This window comes from Paramormyrops kingsleyae, chromosome 15 (genome assembly GCF_048594095.1).
Source record: "Paramormyrops kingsleyae isolate MSU_618 chromosome 15, PKINGS_0.4, whole genome shotgun sequence".
NCBI classification, from domain to species: Eukaryota; Metazoa; Chordata; class Actinopteri; order Osteoglossiformes; family Mormyridae; genus Paramormyrops; species Paramormyrops kingsleyae.
Genome location: NC_132811.1, coordinates 23,175,789 through 23,194,432, shown reverse-complemented (window position 1 = coordinate 23,194,432; position 18,644 = coordinate 23,175,789). Strand labels below are relative to the sequence as shown.

Here is an 18,644-nt window from a genome sequence, read left to right as displayed (position 1 = left end):
CAGGAAAAAGTTATGTATGATTTGATTAAATAATACAATATTAATTAGTTATTTATTGCTATTAATATCAATGCTTCAAAAAAAAAGTACTGTGGCTGGTTGAAAAAAATGACTAATGTCTATGAAGCGTGATGCGACCTTTGTAAAAAAGTCATCAAACTGGCAACAATGGGCTCTAAAGCCATCGACTCACATATCAGGGGAGAGAAGCACAAGCGTTTTGTCGACAGTCGGACAACAACTGTCCCCATTCAGTTGTTCGCCAGTCCTGCAAGTACAACCTCTACAGATAAGCCTACACCCGCTTTGGCAGTGAGTAATTGTAGGAAGTTGCGGCCCACATACCCTTCACAACTCATTCAAGACTGGTTTTGTAGTGTGGATAGTGGAGAAAGTGCTCAAACCTTCGGCTTTTAGTGGAGAGGGTGACGGAGAGAAGGCTCACGCCGATATTGCTCAGCAGGGAGCAGTGCTCAGAGCCGTGGGTCCCCTCCAAGTTAACCCAACCACCGCAGTCAGCCACAAGCCGGAGGAAAAACAAGAGGAAGGAGGCGGAAGGACAGAGGGAAGAACCGGCAATCTTCCTCTGGGCCGTTTCTCTTGCCGCCTCCGCATCTATCCCGCAAGTATCCGAAGCCCGCAACTCTGCTGCCTTGCTGCCAGCGCCGGCAGCTTATCCGTTCCAGGGAACGCGCCTGGCCCTTAAAGGGGCCAGGTCAGTTGGGGTAGCCATCCCGCGGGTTCCCAAAATCCCCAGGAAGATGGCGCCCGCGGCCTGGGTGCAGTCTCCTGCTCCACCCCCCGCTATTCCTGCACTGGCGGTCAAGGCTCCGCCCCTCTCGGTTCCTAATCTACCTGCTCCAAGTTCGCCTGCTCTGCCTGTTCCTGACCCGCCTGTCCTGCCTGTCCCGCCGGTGCCTGACGTGCCTTACCTGCATGTCCAACCTACTTTTGTCTTGCTTGTCCTGCCCGTCTTGCCTGATCTGCCTATATTGCCGGTGCCGCCCAGTGAGGCTACGGCCACTGTGGTGCCCCCTGATGGCTCTGAGTCGGCGGTTCCTCAAGTGCCCCCTGCTGGCCCTGAGTCGGCGGCGCCTGCTATGGCCCCGCCTCCTGCTGTGCCAGAGGCGCCTGCTATGGCCCCGCCTCCTGCTGCGCCCGAGACTCCCGCTGCGGCTGCAGCGACGCCTGCGCCCGACGCTCTGCCCGTGGCTCCGCCTGCAGCTCCGCCCGAGGTCCCGGCGCTGCCTGCAGCTCCGCCTACGCCCGAGGTACAGGCTACACCAGCGGCTCCTGCTACGGCACCGCCCGCGGCCCCTGCTATGGCACCGCCTGCTGCTACGCCCACGGCCCCTGCTCCGGCTCCGCCCAAGGCTCTGGTTCCTGCTCCGGCTCCACCCGCGCCTGATGCCCAGGCTCTGACCGTACCTGATGCCCCGGCCCAGGCTCTGTCCGTCCCGGTCCCTGACCCTGCTCCAGTTCCCCTGGCACCAGTCCCAGTCCCCGAGGAGGTCCCAGACAGTCTGACCACTGCTCCTTCCCCCTTGGTGGAGGAGGAGCTCGAGTGGGACCCCTCGGGGACCTCCCTAATGACTCCTCTGCCCTCGCCTCAGCGAGGTCGATCCTGACCAGTACCCCGCATTTCAGTGTCCCGAAAGGGGAGAGGACACAGGCGCAGGTCCCGCCTGCCCTGCCCCCTGGCTCGCCCTCTCTTGCTTTGGCTGGGACTTGGGGGGCGCCTGCGGGTCCTTTGGCTCCGGTTCTGCGGTCGCCTGTGGATCCCTCTCCGCCATCAAGAACAGTCGACAGTCCTTGGTCCCGCCTCCAATGCCTCGTTGGTCGCCTGCGGGTTCCCTGACGTCGACTCGTCAGTTGCCTGCAGCTCCCCCTCCCCCAACTCGTCGGTTGGCTGCGCCTTCGCCGACTGTGACTGCGCTGTCGCCTGCTGCGGCTCCACCTCCCTCCTTGCCTGCGTCGGGGTCCCCTCCGACTCCCTCCTTGCCTCCCCTGGTGCCCCATCTGACTCCCTCCTCGTCCCCTTTGTCTGTCCCTCGGCCAGTCTCCTTGCCCCCTTCGTGATCCCCTCCTGCTCCTGCTTCCCGGTCACCTGCGGCCCATCCGGCTGCTGCCCATAGCCCACCTGGCTCCCTTTGTCCCCAACCTATCCCGTTAGGCCTCCTGTGTTTCCTCCTCATCCCTCTGTGTCTCCTGTCTCAGCTCCTTGTTGTCTTGTCGTGTCTCCGTTCACTCTTGGTCCTTTTGTCCCTTCCGTTGGTGTCTCACTTCCTGGTCTGCCTGTCCGCGTTCCCTGTGCTTTGTCAGGTTTTGTCGTGGTTTCTGCCCTTGTGTCTGTTTTGTGTTTCGGTCCTGTTTCCTGTGTCCCGGTAACGGTCTTGTCTTGTTTTCCTGGTTCATCTTGTTCCTGGTCTCGTCCTGTCTGCCGCTCCCCTTGGGGCACGCCCAGAGTGCATGCCTTGGGGGGGGGTTCTGTCATGACCTGCGCGTCCAGTCCTCGTGTGTGCCATGCCCACCTCATTACCCATGTGTGAATTCCCATCGTACCAGCTGTCTTGCATTTCTTCTGATGTCATGTCCTGTATTTAGTCCGCATTCAAGTCTGTTTCCCCAAGTCTGTTATTGACGTTGCATGTTCCTAGTCTGTTTCCCTGACCCCATTTGCCCTTCTTCACGGCTCGTTTTGCCTGCTTCCCCATTCCGACGTAACACACTGTTAAAGAGTCGAAAGACAGACCAAAAGCTATTGCATTTGTTATCACACACAAGTCGCATTGGGGGAATGCATTATTTTTATGGATGTCCATTATCTCAAAAACTAGAACCAATTCAGCAAAAGTAATGGTATTTTTAAATTCAGCACCCTCAAAATACCCTAAATCTATTTTAAAAAAACCTTGGCACCTGAAAGGAATTACTTTTGGTAGACCTGTGTAATAATAATTTATAATAACTTACCGGTTTACCAATGGCACCTTTCCTTCCTTTAATTCCTTTGCTGCCTTTCAAGCCCTCCAAAAATGTTAAGAAATGGAATTTAGCCAAAAACCCTAAACAACGATGCTAGAAAATTCTTATTCTGTTAAAATGATATAAGAAGACTGGTTTTAACAAATCTGACTTTTGGGCCTGGTCTCCCTTGATGGCCCTTGCCTCCATGTGGCCCTGGTGGTCCTTTCCTGCCTTTGGGGCCCAGAGCCCCACTGAATCCTCTAGGCCCAACGGAGCCCTATTTAAGATACAAGAGCTATCAGCTCAGGCTTAGGTGCGATTACAGAGGCTGGTGTATTTCAATAAGAGTGACACTGATAGTGAAACCACCATTGATACCAGTGACATCAGAACAAGTTAGCTTTCATTCTAGTGTCCAAAACCATGTTTCCCCATTCAAAGCTGTATCTCACCATGTGTCCTCTCATTCCCAAGTCTCCTTTATGTCCCTTAGGACCTATAAGACCCTGTTGGGAAAACAAAAGGGCTGGTTAACTCAAGCTAAGCTAGGGCTGTGGAACATGCACTCTGCACTGCAAGAGCACAGATATAGATTAAACACACCTTTTGTCCTTTAACACCAGGAAACCCAGGCTTTCCTTGTCTCCTAGAATTCCCCTGTGGTGAAACATCAACAACATACCTTCAATCATCAGTAAAACAAAGTGCACCATGTCAAGGGGAATTTAACATCCTTGAATGACATTTAGTCCAGCTGTCTTCCATCTTTACTTCATATCCAGTGCGGGATTACCTGGAGCCAGCCAGGCCAGGCTGCTAGTCCAGTACAGGACACAGACCCATACATTCATACACATTACAACAACACCAATTCATTCCCAGATGCAAAAATGCAAGTTCCAAGCGCGATGGCATGGGGGATCATCTCATACCCCTGGGGTGCAAATATACAGTGCAACACATATTACTGTACATATGTATTTCTTTAACAGCTCACACTAAATTTAAATTAACATATTAGTGACTAATTGTTGCTTCACAAACCAAGTAATCATAACACTTACTTTGATTTGGTTGAGAAAAAATTAATAATAATGTTTTCTGCAGAAATATTCGCTAAAGAACAAGCAAATTAACTTCTAAATAGCTAATAGTTAACCGGCTATTTTACAGATAAACAAAACAGCTAGAATACTGCAGCTGTTCTGTGGGAGAAAGAGCTGAAACAATGGGTTCTTTGCAGAGCCTGAAAGTGAAGGCAGAACCTCCAGAAATATACACTATTCAGTAACGCTTCACGTTAATTTCACCTTTATAATGCATTCATTATGCATTAATAGAACAGTCAGTGTACCTTCATAATGCATTCATAGAAAACTCATAAGCAGCATGCCAGTATATCTTAGCATGTCTTAAAACATTCCATTCATAATAGGTTTAATGTACAAGACATGACAGCTGTAATATACATTAATAACAAACATTATAATTGTATCATAACGTCTGTTAAGCTATGATAGGATGTTACGGTATACTTATATGCTGCGTATGAATGTTCTATAAATGCATTATAAAGGCATTACGGAAGCGTAGTTAATATAAAGCCTTATTTGGTATTTGTTAAGGGGATAATTTCTCCTATCAAGCATTTAAAAAGTTACACGCCTTGGGGTTAAGCGTATTACCCCCCTAATAGGCGTGGACATGCCCACCACACTTAACCCAAAGAAGAAGATGCAGCTGTGTAAGAAGTATAATTAGTTTATTAAGCAAGAATGGTTTACTTTGATCTTAAAACTGGTACTGTGTCTGTGCTGGTGAGGGGAGTATACGCTTAACTCAAATGCGCATAACTTTGTAAGCTTTTTTCACATAAGTGCTTGATGGGAGAAGCCCCATCTGTTACAAGGTGACCTCATCATGTCACGGAAGTAAGGGCTGGAATTCCAACAAAGTGTTTCAGGCAAAGTAGAGAAGAGTGGTTTCTGTGGTCAGAGTTACTCCTTTTGGAGTGTACTTTGGGCCTTAAGACTCTGCAGACCATTCACATGCACATAAAGCTATACAACACACTAAAGGAAAGGGATAAACCGAAAAATCATAATAGATATTCTTTATTACCATTACTATAAAAATGTATGACTATTAAATATAGTAATATTTACCAAATAGCATTATGACATCCCGTACCTTAGGCCCACCACGTCCATCAGTTCCCACAATGCCTTCTTTTCCTTGCAAACCCTGTTAGGAAAGCGTAAAGTGTTTCTTCTGTTTTCTGTTCCATAAACCCAGTGCCCCATATAATTACATGTATTTATTATGTAATATTACATTTACATGTTGTCTACTTGTGATTAAGCAAAAATGGTGGGATATCTTACATTCTTCCCCTTTTGTCCCTGAAGGCCAGACAAACCCAGCCTGCCAGGTGGACCCTGGAATAAATATAAAAATTGCTACCATGTCCACCTACTCCAGTTTTTACCTGTCAGTTGTTACCCCACTGGAGGAGAGAAGCAGGGCACAGTTTGGTTCAGTACATAGCACATCTAAATAGTATCCAGATTGGTATCCTACAGTATAACCAGCAGGAACTATCATGTAACTTTATTATTGTAATATTACCATGAATTTTTCGATGAAAAATAAAAACAATTAACCCAAAAAACAGAAGCAAGCAAGCTAGGCAAGTTATTTGGGAATGCTGCCTATTTGTCACAAGAATGAATGATCTCTTGCCCTCTGAGTGACAATGTACTTACAGTCAGGCCTCGAAAGCCTTTGTCTCCCGCTGCCCCACCTACGCCGATCTCACCCCCAGGTCCATATCTCCCCGGGAGCCCTGTCGAACCCAGAGCACCCTGCTGGCCCTGTAGACATGTAACAAGTGCCTTCACCCATCACAAACGCTGAGTTTCCTATGAATCACTATGGATAAAAGTACTTGCCAAATGGATACATACAACTAATAGTTTCTGATTTTAGCATTTAGTGTCATTTAGTGTTGTATTTGCCAATGTTCAGAAAGGGTGACCGACCAGCTGGTTTATAAAACAGTATTTGCAAACACATTTGTCCTACTTATAGGTCAGTGCTGAGGGAAGGCAGTGTGTCCATTCATCACTCACCTTCTCTCCAGTGAGCCCGGATTCTCCTCTCTTTCCTGGAGAGCCTGTGTAGCCCTGAAAAAAAGTCGGACAAGACTGTGAACATCATTCCTTTCAAAAATGTCAGCACTGTATAAACTTAGCTTCAGTGACTCTGCACATTTGCAGTCCAGTCAAAGTACTGTGTTGCTGCAGTATTGTAATAGAAAGACTACCAAAGCTACCTGACTCCCAGGCGGTCCCTCTGCACCCTGTTTTCCTCTGCTGCCCCTCTCTCCAGGGGCACCCTTCACACCCTCACCACCAGGGGAGCCGCGCTTCCCTTTCTCTCCCTGCATTCAGCATGCGAAAGACATCTTGAGGATGACATCACATTCTGATAGAGTCACTCTTGTTGAAGCAGTTCATGAGCAAATCATATCACCACTGAATGCATTTGAATCTGGATGATACTCACAAGCTGCCCCTTTACCCCGGATGGTCCCATGACCCCCCTCGATCCAGGTGGCCCCTGAAACACAGATATACTTATCTCCTGCTTGGAAATCTTGGAAAATTCTTTATCAAGATTTTTTTTTAGTTTATCTTGGACTAAAAAGCCTAATTTGAAAATACAGTGTTTACAGGTTCTAAAATAGCAGATGATTATAAACAGTACCAGTCAAAAGTTTGGACATACCCACCCATAGAAAGGTTTATTTCTACTATTCTCTACATATTGAAATAATTATATAGACATCAAAACTAAAAAATAACATATATGTACTTATGTAGCCCCGCGATAGGTTGGCACCCCATCCTGGGTTGTTCCCTGCTTTGCGCCTGTAGCCTCTGAGATAGGCTCCAAACCCCCTGTGACCCAGAACAGGATAAGTGGTTTTAGAAAATGGATGGATAGATTGATGGAATTATGCACTGAACAAAAAAAGTATTAAACAAAAAAATAATAATTTGTTAGGTAGGGGCAGTGATGCAGGTTGGGACTCAGATGGTTACCGGTTCAAATCCCTGGGTCAGCAGAGTGATCCCACCATTGGGCCTTTGAGCAAGGCCCTTAACCCCAATTGCTCCAGGGACTGGCTGGCCCTACTGTCTCCTCTATGTCTCCTCTTTCATGAGGTGGCCTCAGGGTAGGGCTGGCCAATTAATATAAAAATGAATCAAAACCGACATTAAGAACCTCTAATTGACGTAATGCTTTTCCAGCTGTCCTGAAGGAGGTCCCACATATAAGCTAAGCACACATTAGCCACTTTTCCTTCACTCTCGGGTCAAACGCCTCCAAAACCATTTCTGCTGTGTTTAGGTCAGGTGGCCTGGTCATGTTATGGGACACTCCACTGGCCTTTGCAGGTAACTTGGCATGTCCAAACTTTTGACTGGCACTGTATATAACTACAGTATTACTGTGTGATATTATTGTATGGTGGTGTTATTACAGTAATTCAACAATCAATCAATCTACCTCCTCACCATCGACACCAGCAACTCCTTTCTGTCCCTCAGATCCTTCTAATCCCTGAAAAAAAACAGTACTTAAATTAGATGAAAGTAACTAGTGCCTTCAAAAGTACAATACAAATAAAGATTTTAGCAGTTATGACCCTGTGATCACATCAGTCATCTCTGACTAAGCTTACCTTATCTCCCTTACTTCCAACAACTCCACTTGATCCGGGAGGTCCATCCATACCCTTCAAAGTGGAAATGGAACAAAGCGTCAGGTGTAGCAACCAAAATATATTTTGCAATTATTTTTTCCACATCAAAACTTTCATAAAGTAACTATTTAAGTGTGTAAATTGCATCAATCATTAATTATTTGTTTCCTTAATTATATGTCCCCTGACTCCGTTGGGAGAGAAGAGAATTTCTGCTGGAGGTGTGAGTTGAAGATCTCCCAGGCAGAGCCTCCGACAGATGATCCCAGCACACCATCACTATGCGTTTGGGTCTGTCAGGTCTATCCAGCATCCTCCCCCGCCTTTGGATCCAATTCACCACCAGGTGGTGATCAGCTGACAGCTCAGCTCCTTTCTACACCCAAGTGTCCAAAACATACGAACACAAATCCGAGGATACGATTACAAAATCAATCATTGAACTTTGGCCTTGGGTGCTCTGGTGCCAGGTTACCCTTATGCTTGAACATGGTGTTCGTTATGGACAAGCTGTGATTAGCACAAAAGTCCACTAACAGAGCACCACTCAGATTCCGATCGGGCAGGTCGTTCCTCCCAATCACACCCTTCCAGGTTACACTGTCATTAGCAACGTGAGCATTAAAGTCCTCCAGCATTCTAGCACCCCCTCCAAGGCCTCCAAGAAGGCTGGATACTCCGAAGTGGTGTTCAGCGCATATGCATAGACCTCTATCAGAGTCTGTCCCCCGGCATGAAGTCGAAGGGAGGCAACCCTCTCATCCACCGGGGTAAACGCCAACGCACTGGCACCGAACTGGGAGGGCTACAAGTAGCCCCATCCCTGCCTGGCGCCTTTCACCATGGGCAACTCCAGAGTGGAACAGAGTGTAGCCCCTCTCCAAGAGTTTGGTTCCAAAGTCCAACTATATCTAGTCGGTATCTCTCTACCTCCCGCACCAGCTCAGGCTCCATTCTCACCAGAGAGGTTATGTGCAATGTCTGGGGGTCCCCAATGACTAGGCTGAGAAACACTGATGTAAAGAGAATCTCTCTATAGCACCTATAACTAATACTCATGACCAAAAACCCCAGGGATGTTGAAGCACTCACGGGATAGCCAGTAGCTCCTTGTGGACCTATTACTCCAGGAGGGCCTTTGTCTCCTGGTGGTCCTTGGAGACCCACTTCTCCCCAAGGTCCAATATTACCCTGCATACCCTGCAAAGAAGAAATACCTAAAGGTTGTGATGTTTATGTATAATCTTAAATCCAGACATTTTATTTATTCAGCAAAGGCTCCAAATCCAATGACAAAGCAGGGTCACCCAGACCCTTGAGCAATAGGAGGGCAATAGAGAGTGTTATGTTTTCATATACCTATGATTGTACCCATATGAGTCAATGTTAACCTACTTAATTCAGTAGTTTAAATAAGATGTGACATTTTCTTACAGGAGATCCAGTGTATCCTTTGGGTCCTGGCACGCCTTGCCGACCCTGTGGCAGACAGTGAGGAGAGATTGACATCAGAACCACCACCTGCATTGTCAGGAACAAGACAAAAGAATCACTGGAGAAGACACTGTAGAAGTAGACACTTACTGGACTTCCAGGTGCCCCCTTTGCACCTTCTGGACCTCTGTGCCCCTGAACAGAAGGTTTTACAAATTGCTGTTATCTTCTCTGCTTTCTCTTTTTTAGAATGGCATAATTCTTATTGCTTATTTCTTATTACCTTTTGAGCAGGATTCCCTGAAAATCCTTTTGGTCCTGGTTTACCTTGTACACCCTAAAACAACAGAAGAATTGAAAGGTGGTGACTGTTTGTTTAAAACATATAAGGTTTGAGGTTAAAATGTATACGTAAAAGTACATAAAATGGTCATAAAAAAGCAATAAATAATTAATAATTAATGGTCATAAATAAAGCTATGTCAAGCATTAGTCCTCAAGGACCATATCACACACTAGTAATGATTGCATTCAGTTACCTCTTTCTTCCATGTAAACCTTGCTCTATTTGGACTTACTCAGGCATGGTAATGATCCAACAAACTTGGTAATCATTTTCTGAAGGGAACAGCAATGACTACAGACAGGGGGCACTGCAGCTCCCTCATTATGTGCCCCGTACCAACCTTGATCCCTGGTCTTCCTGGGCTGCCAGTCTCTCCTCTCCCACCAGCTTCCCCCTATCAGAGGACAGCAGCACAAGATGATTAGTGTTATTCTACATGGATTCCTCAAGGCATGGTAACATTATGTTTTAAATTTGGAAAGCGAGAGTTTTATTGAATTAGCTTATTGAGAAATAAAGGATCATCTATAATTTCAATACTTTAGTTGTGTTTGCTATTCGCTCATTGCAATATACGAGTAGATTTTCAATTCAATTCAATATATTCTTACATAGCACCATTCACAACAGTCGCCCCAAAGCGCTATATAAAAATAAATTACTTTATTGTAGTGGATTCATTACCATGTTCACAAGGCAAGGAGATCTCCCGATCAGCAACTCATCCTACTTCATCAGCAATGTGATTAGCTGGTATCCTTGTGCCTCCAAAAGACTCTGATCTCTACTGACTTTTCCATTACCAGTACAGATATCCCCCACTTTACGAACGTTCGCTTTACTCCACTTTACTCTTATGAAAGACCTACATTAGCACTAAGTTTTTGCTAACCAAAAGGAATCTGAAGAGGATTTTTGCTTTTTTGAAAAACTAGAAAAGCAAAAATAGTGTCTAGCATTTGTTCATCAATGAGTCAATAATAAATATACAGTCACGCACTACATAACAACGTTTGTTAGAATTCCTAAATTCTATCACCTACCTATGTCGTAGCTGTTGAAATGTCATAGCACAACGCATTACTCATGTGTTTGTGGTGGTGATGGTGTAAACAAACCTGTGCTGTCAGTCGTATAAAAGGACAGCACATTCAATTATGTACAGTACTTAATACTTGATAATGGCAATAACTATGTTACTGGTTTATGTATTTAGTATACTGTACTTTTTAATCGTTATTTAGGTTATACCATATAGCCTAGGTGTGCAGTAGCCTATACCATCTATAGGCTTGTGTAAGTATACTCTATGCTCTATGGCAGGGGTCACCCACATGGTGCCCGCGGGCACCAGGATGCCCCCAAAGACCACATGAGTCGCAAAACATTAATAAGTGCTTTGTGTCCGAGTGAAATACAAAAGATGGAATTTTGGCCTATTTATAGACTAATAAGTATAGACGTAAACGATACCGACATGTCCAGTTAAGTGTGCGTTAAGCATTAAACTTTGGGGGAAAATGCACACCATGTAACTTTCATATTATGTGTTGTTATTCACATTAATTATTATTATTTTTTTTTCTCCCTCCTCCACCCCCCCTCTGCGGAGGACTACTTTATTTGTATTTTTTTTTTTTTTTTATTTTTTTTTATTTTTATTTTTTTTTTTTTATAATTTTTTATTTTTTATTTTTTAATTTTTTTTTTATTTGGTTCCTCAAAAGAAGGAGAGGGAGGGGGGGAGGGAACAAAGGAGAAGAAGGGGGGAAGAGAGAGAGAGGGATAGAGAGGAAAAGAAAAAAGAAAGAAAAAAGGAGAGAAAAGGAAAAAAAAAAACAAAACAGATAATCTGCTTCCATGTCTGCTGAAAAAAGAAAGACAACATACAACACCTGTACTAACCACAACAACCATCAAACGTTAAATGTTATTGAACAGTACACACAACCCGCATTACAACACATGCCCAGAAGCAACAGCCGGTCAAGACAGTGTGTGTCCGTGAGCAGGTGTCTGTGAGCACCTGTGTGCACACCTGTGTGTGTCAGCGTGCTGGTGTTCCTAAGGTTTCTCCATGTAACTGTCTAGTAGTGTGTGTGGGGAGCCACAGCCCCGCCCACCCAGGACATGAAGCCGACATGGAGGAGACCCGGGCCCCAGACATCCAGAGGCCCCCCAGGGCACGGGAACCCCAGGAGGACCACCGCAGGGACGATTGCAGCCCCCACCCAGAAAAAGGCAGAGGAGCGCTCCGGAGGGGGGCCATCCGGCAGCCACATCGCAGGAGCCCCAGGGGGCCGTGGCGGCGAGCACGCAGGCTCTGCCGGCAGCCGGCCACACCAGGGCAGACCGGACCCCGGGCCCAGAGGACCAAGGGCCCCCCCACCCCCCAGCTGGGACCCTACAGAGCCGGAAGGACCAGGCCCCGACAGGCAACCGCCGAGAGTGAGTCAGCACACACCAGAGCATCCAGCCCCGGACATCGAGAACCACCAACGCATCGGCAGCCGGGGGCCCCATCCACCAGCAGGGAGTGTGGCGGGGGGTAATAGAGCCTGAGATGTTATTTCAGGTGGAGTCTAAGACCCAACCTGACACCTGCGTAAAGACAAACAGGCACACACATACACAAGCATACGTTCCCACCCTCATGCACACATAATCAAATATTCACCCATTCGCCCAACATAAAGACACACAGAAATAACCGCCGTACACACACTCACACTCCCCATATATACTCTATACACCGAGATCCAGGCACCACCACCCCCAGAGGGGCAATCCGCCACCAGACCTCGGAGATGGATCCCTTTTTTCCTCTGGCATGGGGACAAGAAGACCACCCCAGACCCCACAGCAGCCGAGAAGCACCAGCCCAGACCCCGACCGGACGGCCAGCCCCCCCCAGCCCCCGGCTCCAGATGGCGAACAGAGAACGGGGGTGTGAAAAGACCCCATGCTTCCCTCCGCCCGCTCATATGTGGTGTTGGTGCGTGTTGTTCTAAAGTGTTTTAAAACAGGGGAAGGGCATGGTGCTAACCACCCTCTTCACATTAATTTATTAATAATTGCACAGTGTCTATTCACTTTCAGTGACCGTAAGAAAGACAGCTGGGCTATTGATCATAAAGTGCACACACCACCACTGAAATATTCATTAAATATTCGACCGTAAATAAATCTGAAAAATGGGTGTTGTTCGCTTTTGTTGAAAGTTATGGCAGCTGGAAAACTGAATAAAGTTAATATTACTGCGGTGCTAGAGTTAAGGTTTAAATTCGAACCCACTTTCATGTACTGTATGCCTCCCTGATATTCTCCATTGATGATGTATACATGTATGGAAATGGAATTTCAACACCGCGGTAAAGTTAGCTTTATATGCAGTTTTCTGGCTGTAATATCTTTCAGCGTGTTTTTTATATATATATTTCAATGTTTGTGTGCACACTTAATGTTCAACAGCCCATCTGTCTTGCTTAAAGTCACTGGCAGTAAATTAGTATAAATAAATGAGTATAAAAACACCTAATATGAAAGTTACGTGGTGTGCATTGTCCCCCAAAGTTTAATGCTAACTGGACATGTCTGTATCATTTACGTTTATACTTATTAGTCGATAGATAGGCCAAAATGCCATCTTTTGTATTTCAAATGGACACAGCACTGTTATTAATGTTTTGTGAGGTCTCGCAAATGTATATTTTTTTTTGTTTTTTTCCTCCCATGTCCCCTCCCGGGCTCCATAGATTTGAAAATGACAATATCTAAAAAAAAGCATTTTAAACATGTTTATTATACTGAGCAAATTTGTTATTTAAGAAGAGTGTATCAAACTGGTAGCCCTTTGTATGGCTCAGTACCCATGAAGTACCTCTCAGTTTCAAAAAGGTTGGTGACCCCTGCTCTGTGGTCTTCTCAAAAGGGTGAAATCGTCAAATGACACATTTTTCAGAGCGCATCCTTGTCATTAAGCGATGCTTGACTGTATTGATTCTGGTATGTGAAATTACACTGATGCATCATTTCTACTTTATGCAGACTGCGTATTTATCATATCACTCCTGCTTTCACTATACTGTATGTTAGTGTTATTTTAGGTTTCGTGTGTTACTTGGTATGATTTGGTAGGTTATATTTTTGGGTCAGGGAATGCTCAAAAAATTAAGTTAATGGTAATTGTCTCCTTTTTACGTCATTTCAGCCTATGGAAGGTTTCATAGGAATGCTCTACTTTCATATAGGGGATACCTGTATCATTAAATAACAATAACAATACCAGCCATTTCTGACTCAGTATAAAAATATTGGAAAATTATAATGATATTAAAGTTAAAGTGATGGCAGGATTTGTCTACTCACAATATTCCCAACAGGACCTTGACGTCCAGCAGCTCCAGGCTTCCCCTCAACACCCTGTTAATTACAAGCCAACAGGACCAAGTAGTACTCAAATTAGGAGAGTTATCTACTTTAAATAATTTGCTACTTAACAAAGCACTAAAGAGAATATGTTTTCATCTGTATCACTGAATTTATTGTCCACCAAACCATTATTATTTATAAGCAATTAAAGTAACTTTCATGCAGTAGTCAACACGTAAATGCATTATGTGTAGGGTAACCCCTTAATAAAATTTCTTCACATCACATTCTTTTCTTATGATATGCAGTTGCAGTTACACAATTGGGAAATGGTACTGAAAATTTTAAAAAGTGGTAACAATGCTAATAGAAGACTACCTTTGGACCTGGAGGTCCGGTTTCTCCAACTAAACCTGGTTCTCCAACAGGCCCCTGGAGGAGAGACTCATTTCATTGTTAAATCGGCATATGGCAACTTTCACCCCAGGACGACATTTCAGGATCTTACTGGTGCTCCATGTAGTCCATCAGCACCTTGAATCCCAGGGAGACCTTGCAATCCCTTAAGTAAAAGGCAGTAAATAAAAATCACATGTTAAATATTTTTACAGTGGACTTGGAATTGCATATTTTCTGACACAATATCTCTACGATTCCCAAGATTTTGTTTATTTTTCTGTTCCCTATCAACAGTTGCATCAATGAAATCAATTGAATCAGTTCAACCAATCAGAAATCAGAACAACATGGATGCACCTTGAGCCGCCAAGCTCCAGGCAAACCTGGAAGTCCTGGCTTTCCCTAAGAAATACAAAGATCTTTTTAGTCAAGGCTGCTGGATTAATCATGAAGTAAATAATTATAATAACTATAAAAATATCCACATGCTTTGGTGCCCCCCAGTTCAAGGACACCAGAGATGGTGTGTGGCTCAGTCAGTTAGGATGCTGTGTCTGTGATGGGATGGATTTTTATTTATTTATTTATTTTTTCCGTAGGCCAGTTTGGGTAAAAGCGTCGGTTAAATAAATTTAATTCACACTGGAGAATTGAAATTCCTCTTAATGTACAAATGTGAGCACTGAACCCTGCAAATGACTGTTATCCTTAGTTGTCAAACTCATATTAGTCATTCATTGATAGATTAAAAATAAAGTAACAAGCTAAGGTACACAGGAACCTTAATACCGGGATCTCCTTCAGGTCCTCTTTGTCCTGATTTCCCCATCTCTCCCTGGAAACATCGTAAAGCTTTGAGTCAATAACACATGTTATTGCTTTCTCAATAAAGTTGGACACTGATGAAGGCATCAGTAGTTTCTCTCTTACCAAGGGGCCAGGCAAACCAGCAAATCCTCCACGGCCTGGACGACCCTGTGGGAGAAGTTGGACAAATCAGCCTGCAGTCATGCGTGGCTATGAAGTCGTTCGTCAATCTGTAAAAGACTTTCCTAAGACGCCCTTCTCTTTAGTGAAAATGCAGCTTCATCTACATGTTGACTCCTGTCAAATGAAATCATGAATAATGACCCCACAGTCATTTAGATACATGTTTCTACCTTTTCACCTCTGGAGCCAGGAATTCCCTGTACACCTTGTCGACCCCTGTCACCCTACAGAGAGAAGTTTGGGCAAATATCGGCAAATCATGCAGGACAGATTTGTGGACTTTTCCAAATACAAAATTTTTTAGCAGTTGTGTTTTGGACCATCTCAGTAGGTACACTGACCTTAAGCCCATCCTGTCCCTGCTTTCCTTGCTCCCCCATTGTCCCATCATAGCCCTATAGAGTATGAATACACTTCATTAAATTCCAACAGAAAAGCATCTGGGAGCATCCAACACACATCCCCTCTTGGGCCCTCAGGAAGGAAACCTCACTCACCTTGGTGCCTGTCTGTCCCCGGTCACCGTGACGCCCTGTGTCACCTTGGAAACCAGATGGTCCTGCCCTGCCTTTGAACCCTCTTTTACCCGGAAGTCCAGGAAGTCCCTGTCACAAAAAACAAGAACGTAAAGAAAAGGTACTCTTAATGAGAGAATAGAGTAGCTATTCTGAAAACATACAAAACATGATAAACTCAATATAATTTTCTTTGGGGTTCATGCAGACTTATAATTCAGAGAGCCATTTTAAAATACTTATTTCTATCAACATTAAGTGGCATTGAACAAAGTATATAATTTATTTCTGCAATCTTAGTATCACGCTCATAGACATACATAAAAATCAGTACCACGGTGTGTAGTTAATAGGACACGTCTTACCTGGTCTCCCTGTATCCCAGGTTCACCCTTTTGGGCCTTCTGGCCTTTGGGTCCCTGAAGGTGAATCCAGAAAGCACTGAGAGGCACGTGTATACCAAACACAGATATAAAGGGCCCTTAACAAAGGACAAGACCCCAAGGGACTGTTTACATAGTCATGAACTGCAAGGGGTGGATTATGTTTTCCCCATGTCAACATATTTTTCCCCACCATTCCCGTACCCATACCGTGGTGTTCTCAAAACCTGAAGATCTAATGCCATTCTATGCCAGAAATATTCAGAAAATCATATCTGACCAAACTTTTTCCTGAGGAGTAAGACAACAGCCATAAAAGGGGGTAACTTTTTTTTGGAAACAGGGGTTTCCTTTCCATTAAATAAATTCTGGATTTTAGTTATATCCCTCAATATTATCTTGAAGCCTGTCAAATGGTATTTCCATACTGGCACCAGCTACACCAGACTATGTGTCAAGCATCTGCGGGGTGTGTTGGACCTACAAGTCCAATCCGCAGCTATGTAGCCTTATACACACTGTGTGTCGAGACACATTAGTCCCCTGACCATCATCAAAATTATCTGCCATTTGTGCCACAGTTGCCCTTCTGCTGGTTCGTACCAAATGGAACACGCCTTCGCTCACATGTTGCACTGACAGGTCTTATCCGCCTAACCACTCTCAGCAGGTAGTCACCATGGCTGACCATGAGCAACCCTCTGGCCTTGCTGTTTCGGGGATGCTCTTACCCAGTCGACCCAGTTGACCCTTATTAAAGTGACTCAGGTCTATTCCTGCCCGGTTCTCCTGCATTCAATACACTGGCTATGAGTACCAAATGTTGGCTTACCATGTAATATATCCCAGACCTTGAGAGACACAATTCAATTCAAAATTATTCACATCACGTGGGGTTGGGCTTAATGTTTTGGCTAATCAGAGAGTGTACAAAACATTCGATTTTCCATTTCTATTTCAATATGCTAATCCAACATAGCATGGAACTATTTATTTCACTAATCCTGCCAGGATAGGGCCAAGATCCCCCTTGAGCTTGCCTAGGATAAATGGTTCATTAATCCAGCTCAGGGGTCAAAGTGACGTAAAAAAAGACAGCAGCAGAGCTGAGGGAGGTTGAAAACACAAACATCGTCGACTCTTGATATTTGTTCAGCATCCGTTGGCGTCTTCAGAAAGACACAAATGAATTTAATACAGCAAAGCTGCAATATCAAGTAACAGGATTTATCTGCCATCACCATAAATTCCACCACGGTGTTCCAGTCAATGTTTTCAAGTCCAATAACTAACCCATGAACTAACCCATTATAAATAAAACAAATCATAGTTGAATAGTAAGATTGGACTTAGGGCAGCAATGAACTCAGTGTACAGTATGACTGAGGTTGTGGTGATCGTGGGGGCCGGGGGGTGAAGAGGCTCATTTTAGGATCAGAAAATATATAACACATCTAAATAACTCAAGGCAGCGTTTTGCAGTGTTTGCCATTTTGTAATGCACTGAGTGATACGTGCATAAATCTCCTAATTTATTTGCATGAAAATTTATGTCAGAATCTACTGTTATATAATTGCTTTGTGGCACTGTGCTAAATGAAACATTTAGTTGAAGGGTGATTTCATTCCACAGTGTATGAAAGATTGAGGTGATTTGACTGAAATGAAATGTACTGTATGCTGCAGAGATGCAGTATAATATTCTAAACAAAATTATATGCATGAAATTAAGCATGTGCCAATACTCTAAGTGCAGCCCTGCAGCCTGACGTCAGAAGTGTGGAATTTCTGAACCATCAGCTTTCTTATGTAGCCATTTTCTATTTTATACTTAAATAAAATTATTTTTCACTGGACTGCTTTCATGGAACTGTTTTATATGTCACTGAACTGCTTTCATGGAACCTTTCATGAGACCCCCAGCTATTAATAATGCAAAGGAAGCATGGAAAGGGGAAAGAAGTGCATTAAGGAATCTTACTGGATCACCTGAGGGTCCTGGTTTTCCTGCTTGGCCATTGGCTCCCTGGAAATCATAGGGAAAACAAGGTAGCTGGAAAAGCGTCACCCAAAACAAACGGAATGTGTGTACATCAGTCATCCGTGCATAGGGCTCCTGGGAAGCTTTTGATCAGCCCTGCTTGAATGGATTTGCAGCTTCCCATTCAGAGCTCACAGAAGACATTGGGGATGAAGGCTCCCGCAAACTTCATGTATGTGTGGGACGGTGGTGGAAAGACCCCCAGGAGCTCACATTGTCACCAGGGAGTCCAGGTTCCCCTATGTCTCCCTCATCACCTGGTCCTCCCTGAAGAAACACAGAGGAGCCCATCAACCCTGACATTTTCTAAAGCCTACAGTTTGGGGTTTCCATTGACATATCAAATAGACATACTTTATACATTCCCGTAGGGATATTGTGTAGGTTTCACTCATCTCATCTTACCCTCCATGACAGGCATAGATAA

The 18,644-nt window shown here is 44.6% G+C and overlaps 1 protein-coding gene across 5 annotated transcripts in view; it reads right to left on the bottom strand.

The window, feature by feature from the left end:
* Positions 1 to 18,488, bottom strand: part of LOC111844610 (uncharacterized) — a 31,251-nt gene extending 12,763 nt beyond the window's left edge. For 4 of the 5 annotated variants that reach the window (XR_011982755.1, XM_072699919.1, XM_072699921.1 and 1 more), the window contains exons 1-29: positions 18,431 to 18,488; positions 18,158 to 18,202; positions 16,159 to 16,212; positions 15,776 to 15,883; positions 15,620 to 15,673; positions 15,449 to 15,502; positions 15,219 to 15,263; positions 15,078 to 15,123; positions 14,646 to 14,690; positions 14,398 to 14,451; positions 14,268 to 14,321; positions 13,887 to 13,940; positions 9,859 to 9,912; positions 9,456 to 9,509; positions 9,323 to 9,367; positions 9,173 to 9,217; positions 8,831 to 8,938; positions 7,718 to 7,771; positions 7,543 to 7,596; positions 6,535 to 6,588; positions 6,302 to 6,409; positions 6,099 to 6,152; positions 5,733 to 5,840; positions 5,352 to 5,405; positions 5,158 to 5,211; positions 3,571 to 3,624; positions 3,420 to 3,473; positions 3,137 to 3,244; positions 2,974 to 3,027 (exon numbers count right to left, since the gene is read on the bottom strand). Coding sequence is in view for 4 of the 5 variants with exons in the window: in XM_072699919.1 (XP_072556020.1) it covers positions 2,974 to 3,027; positions 3,137 to 3,244; positions 3,420 to 3,473; positions 3,571 to 3,624; positions 5,158 to 5,211; positions 5,352 to 5,405; positions 5,733 to 5,840; positions 6,099 to 6,152; positions 6,302 to 6,409; positions 6,535 to 6,588; positions 7,543 to 7,596; positions 7,718 to 7,771; positions 8,831 to 8,938; positions 9,173 to 9,217; positions 9,323 to 9,367; positions 9,456 to 9,509; positions 9,859 to 9,912; positions 13,887 to 13,940; positions 14,268 to 14,321; positions 14,398 to 14,451; positions 14,646 to 14,690; positions 15,078 to 15,123; positions 15,219 to 15,263; positions 15,449 to 15,502; positions 15,620 to 15,673; positions 15,776 to 15,883; positions 16,159 to 16,212; positions 18,158 to 18,202; positions 18,431 to 18,432 (1,731 nt within the window). In the remaining variant the exon portion in view is untranslated. Of the gene's footprint in view, positions 1 to 2,973; positions 3,028 to 3,136; positions 3,245 to 3,419; positions 3,474 to 3,570; positions 3,625 to 5,157; positions 5,212 to 5,351; positions 5,406 to 5,732; positions 5,841 to 6,098; positions 6,153 to 6,301; positions 6,410 to 6,534; positions 6,589 to 7,542; positions 7,597 to 7,717; positions 7,772 to 8,830; positions 8,939 to 9,172; positions 9,218 to 9,322; positions 9,368 to 9,455; positions 9,510 to 9,858; positions 9,913 to 13,886; positions 13,941 to 14,267; positions 14,322 to 14,397; positions 14,452 to 14,645; positions 14,691 to 15,069; positions 15,124 to 15,218; positions 15,264 to 15,448; positions 15,503 to 15,619; positions 15,674 to 15,775; positions 15,884 to 16,158; positions 16,213 to 18,157; positions 18,203 to 18,430 lie in introns of all 5 variants that reach the window. The other variant, XM_072699920.1, reaches the window with a different exon arrangement.
* Positions 18,489 to 18,644: the final 156 nt, after the last annotated feature.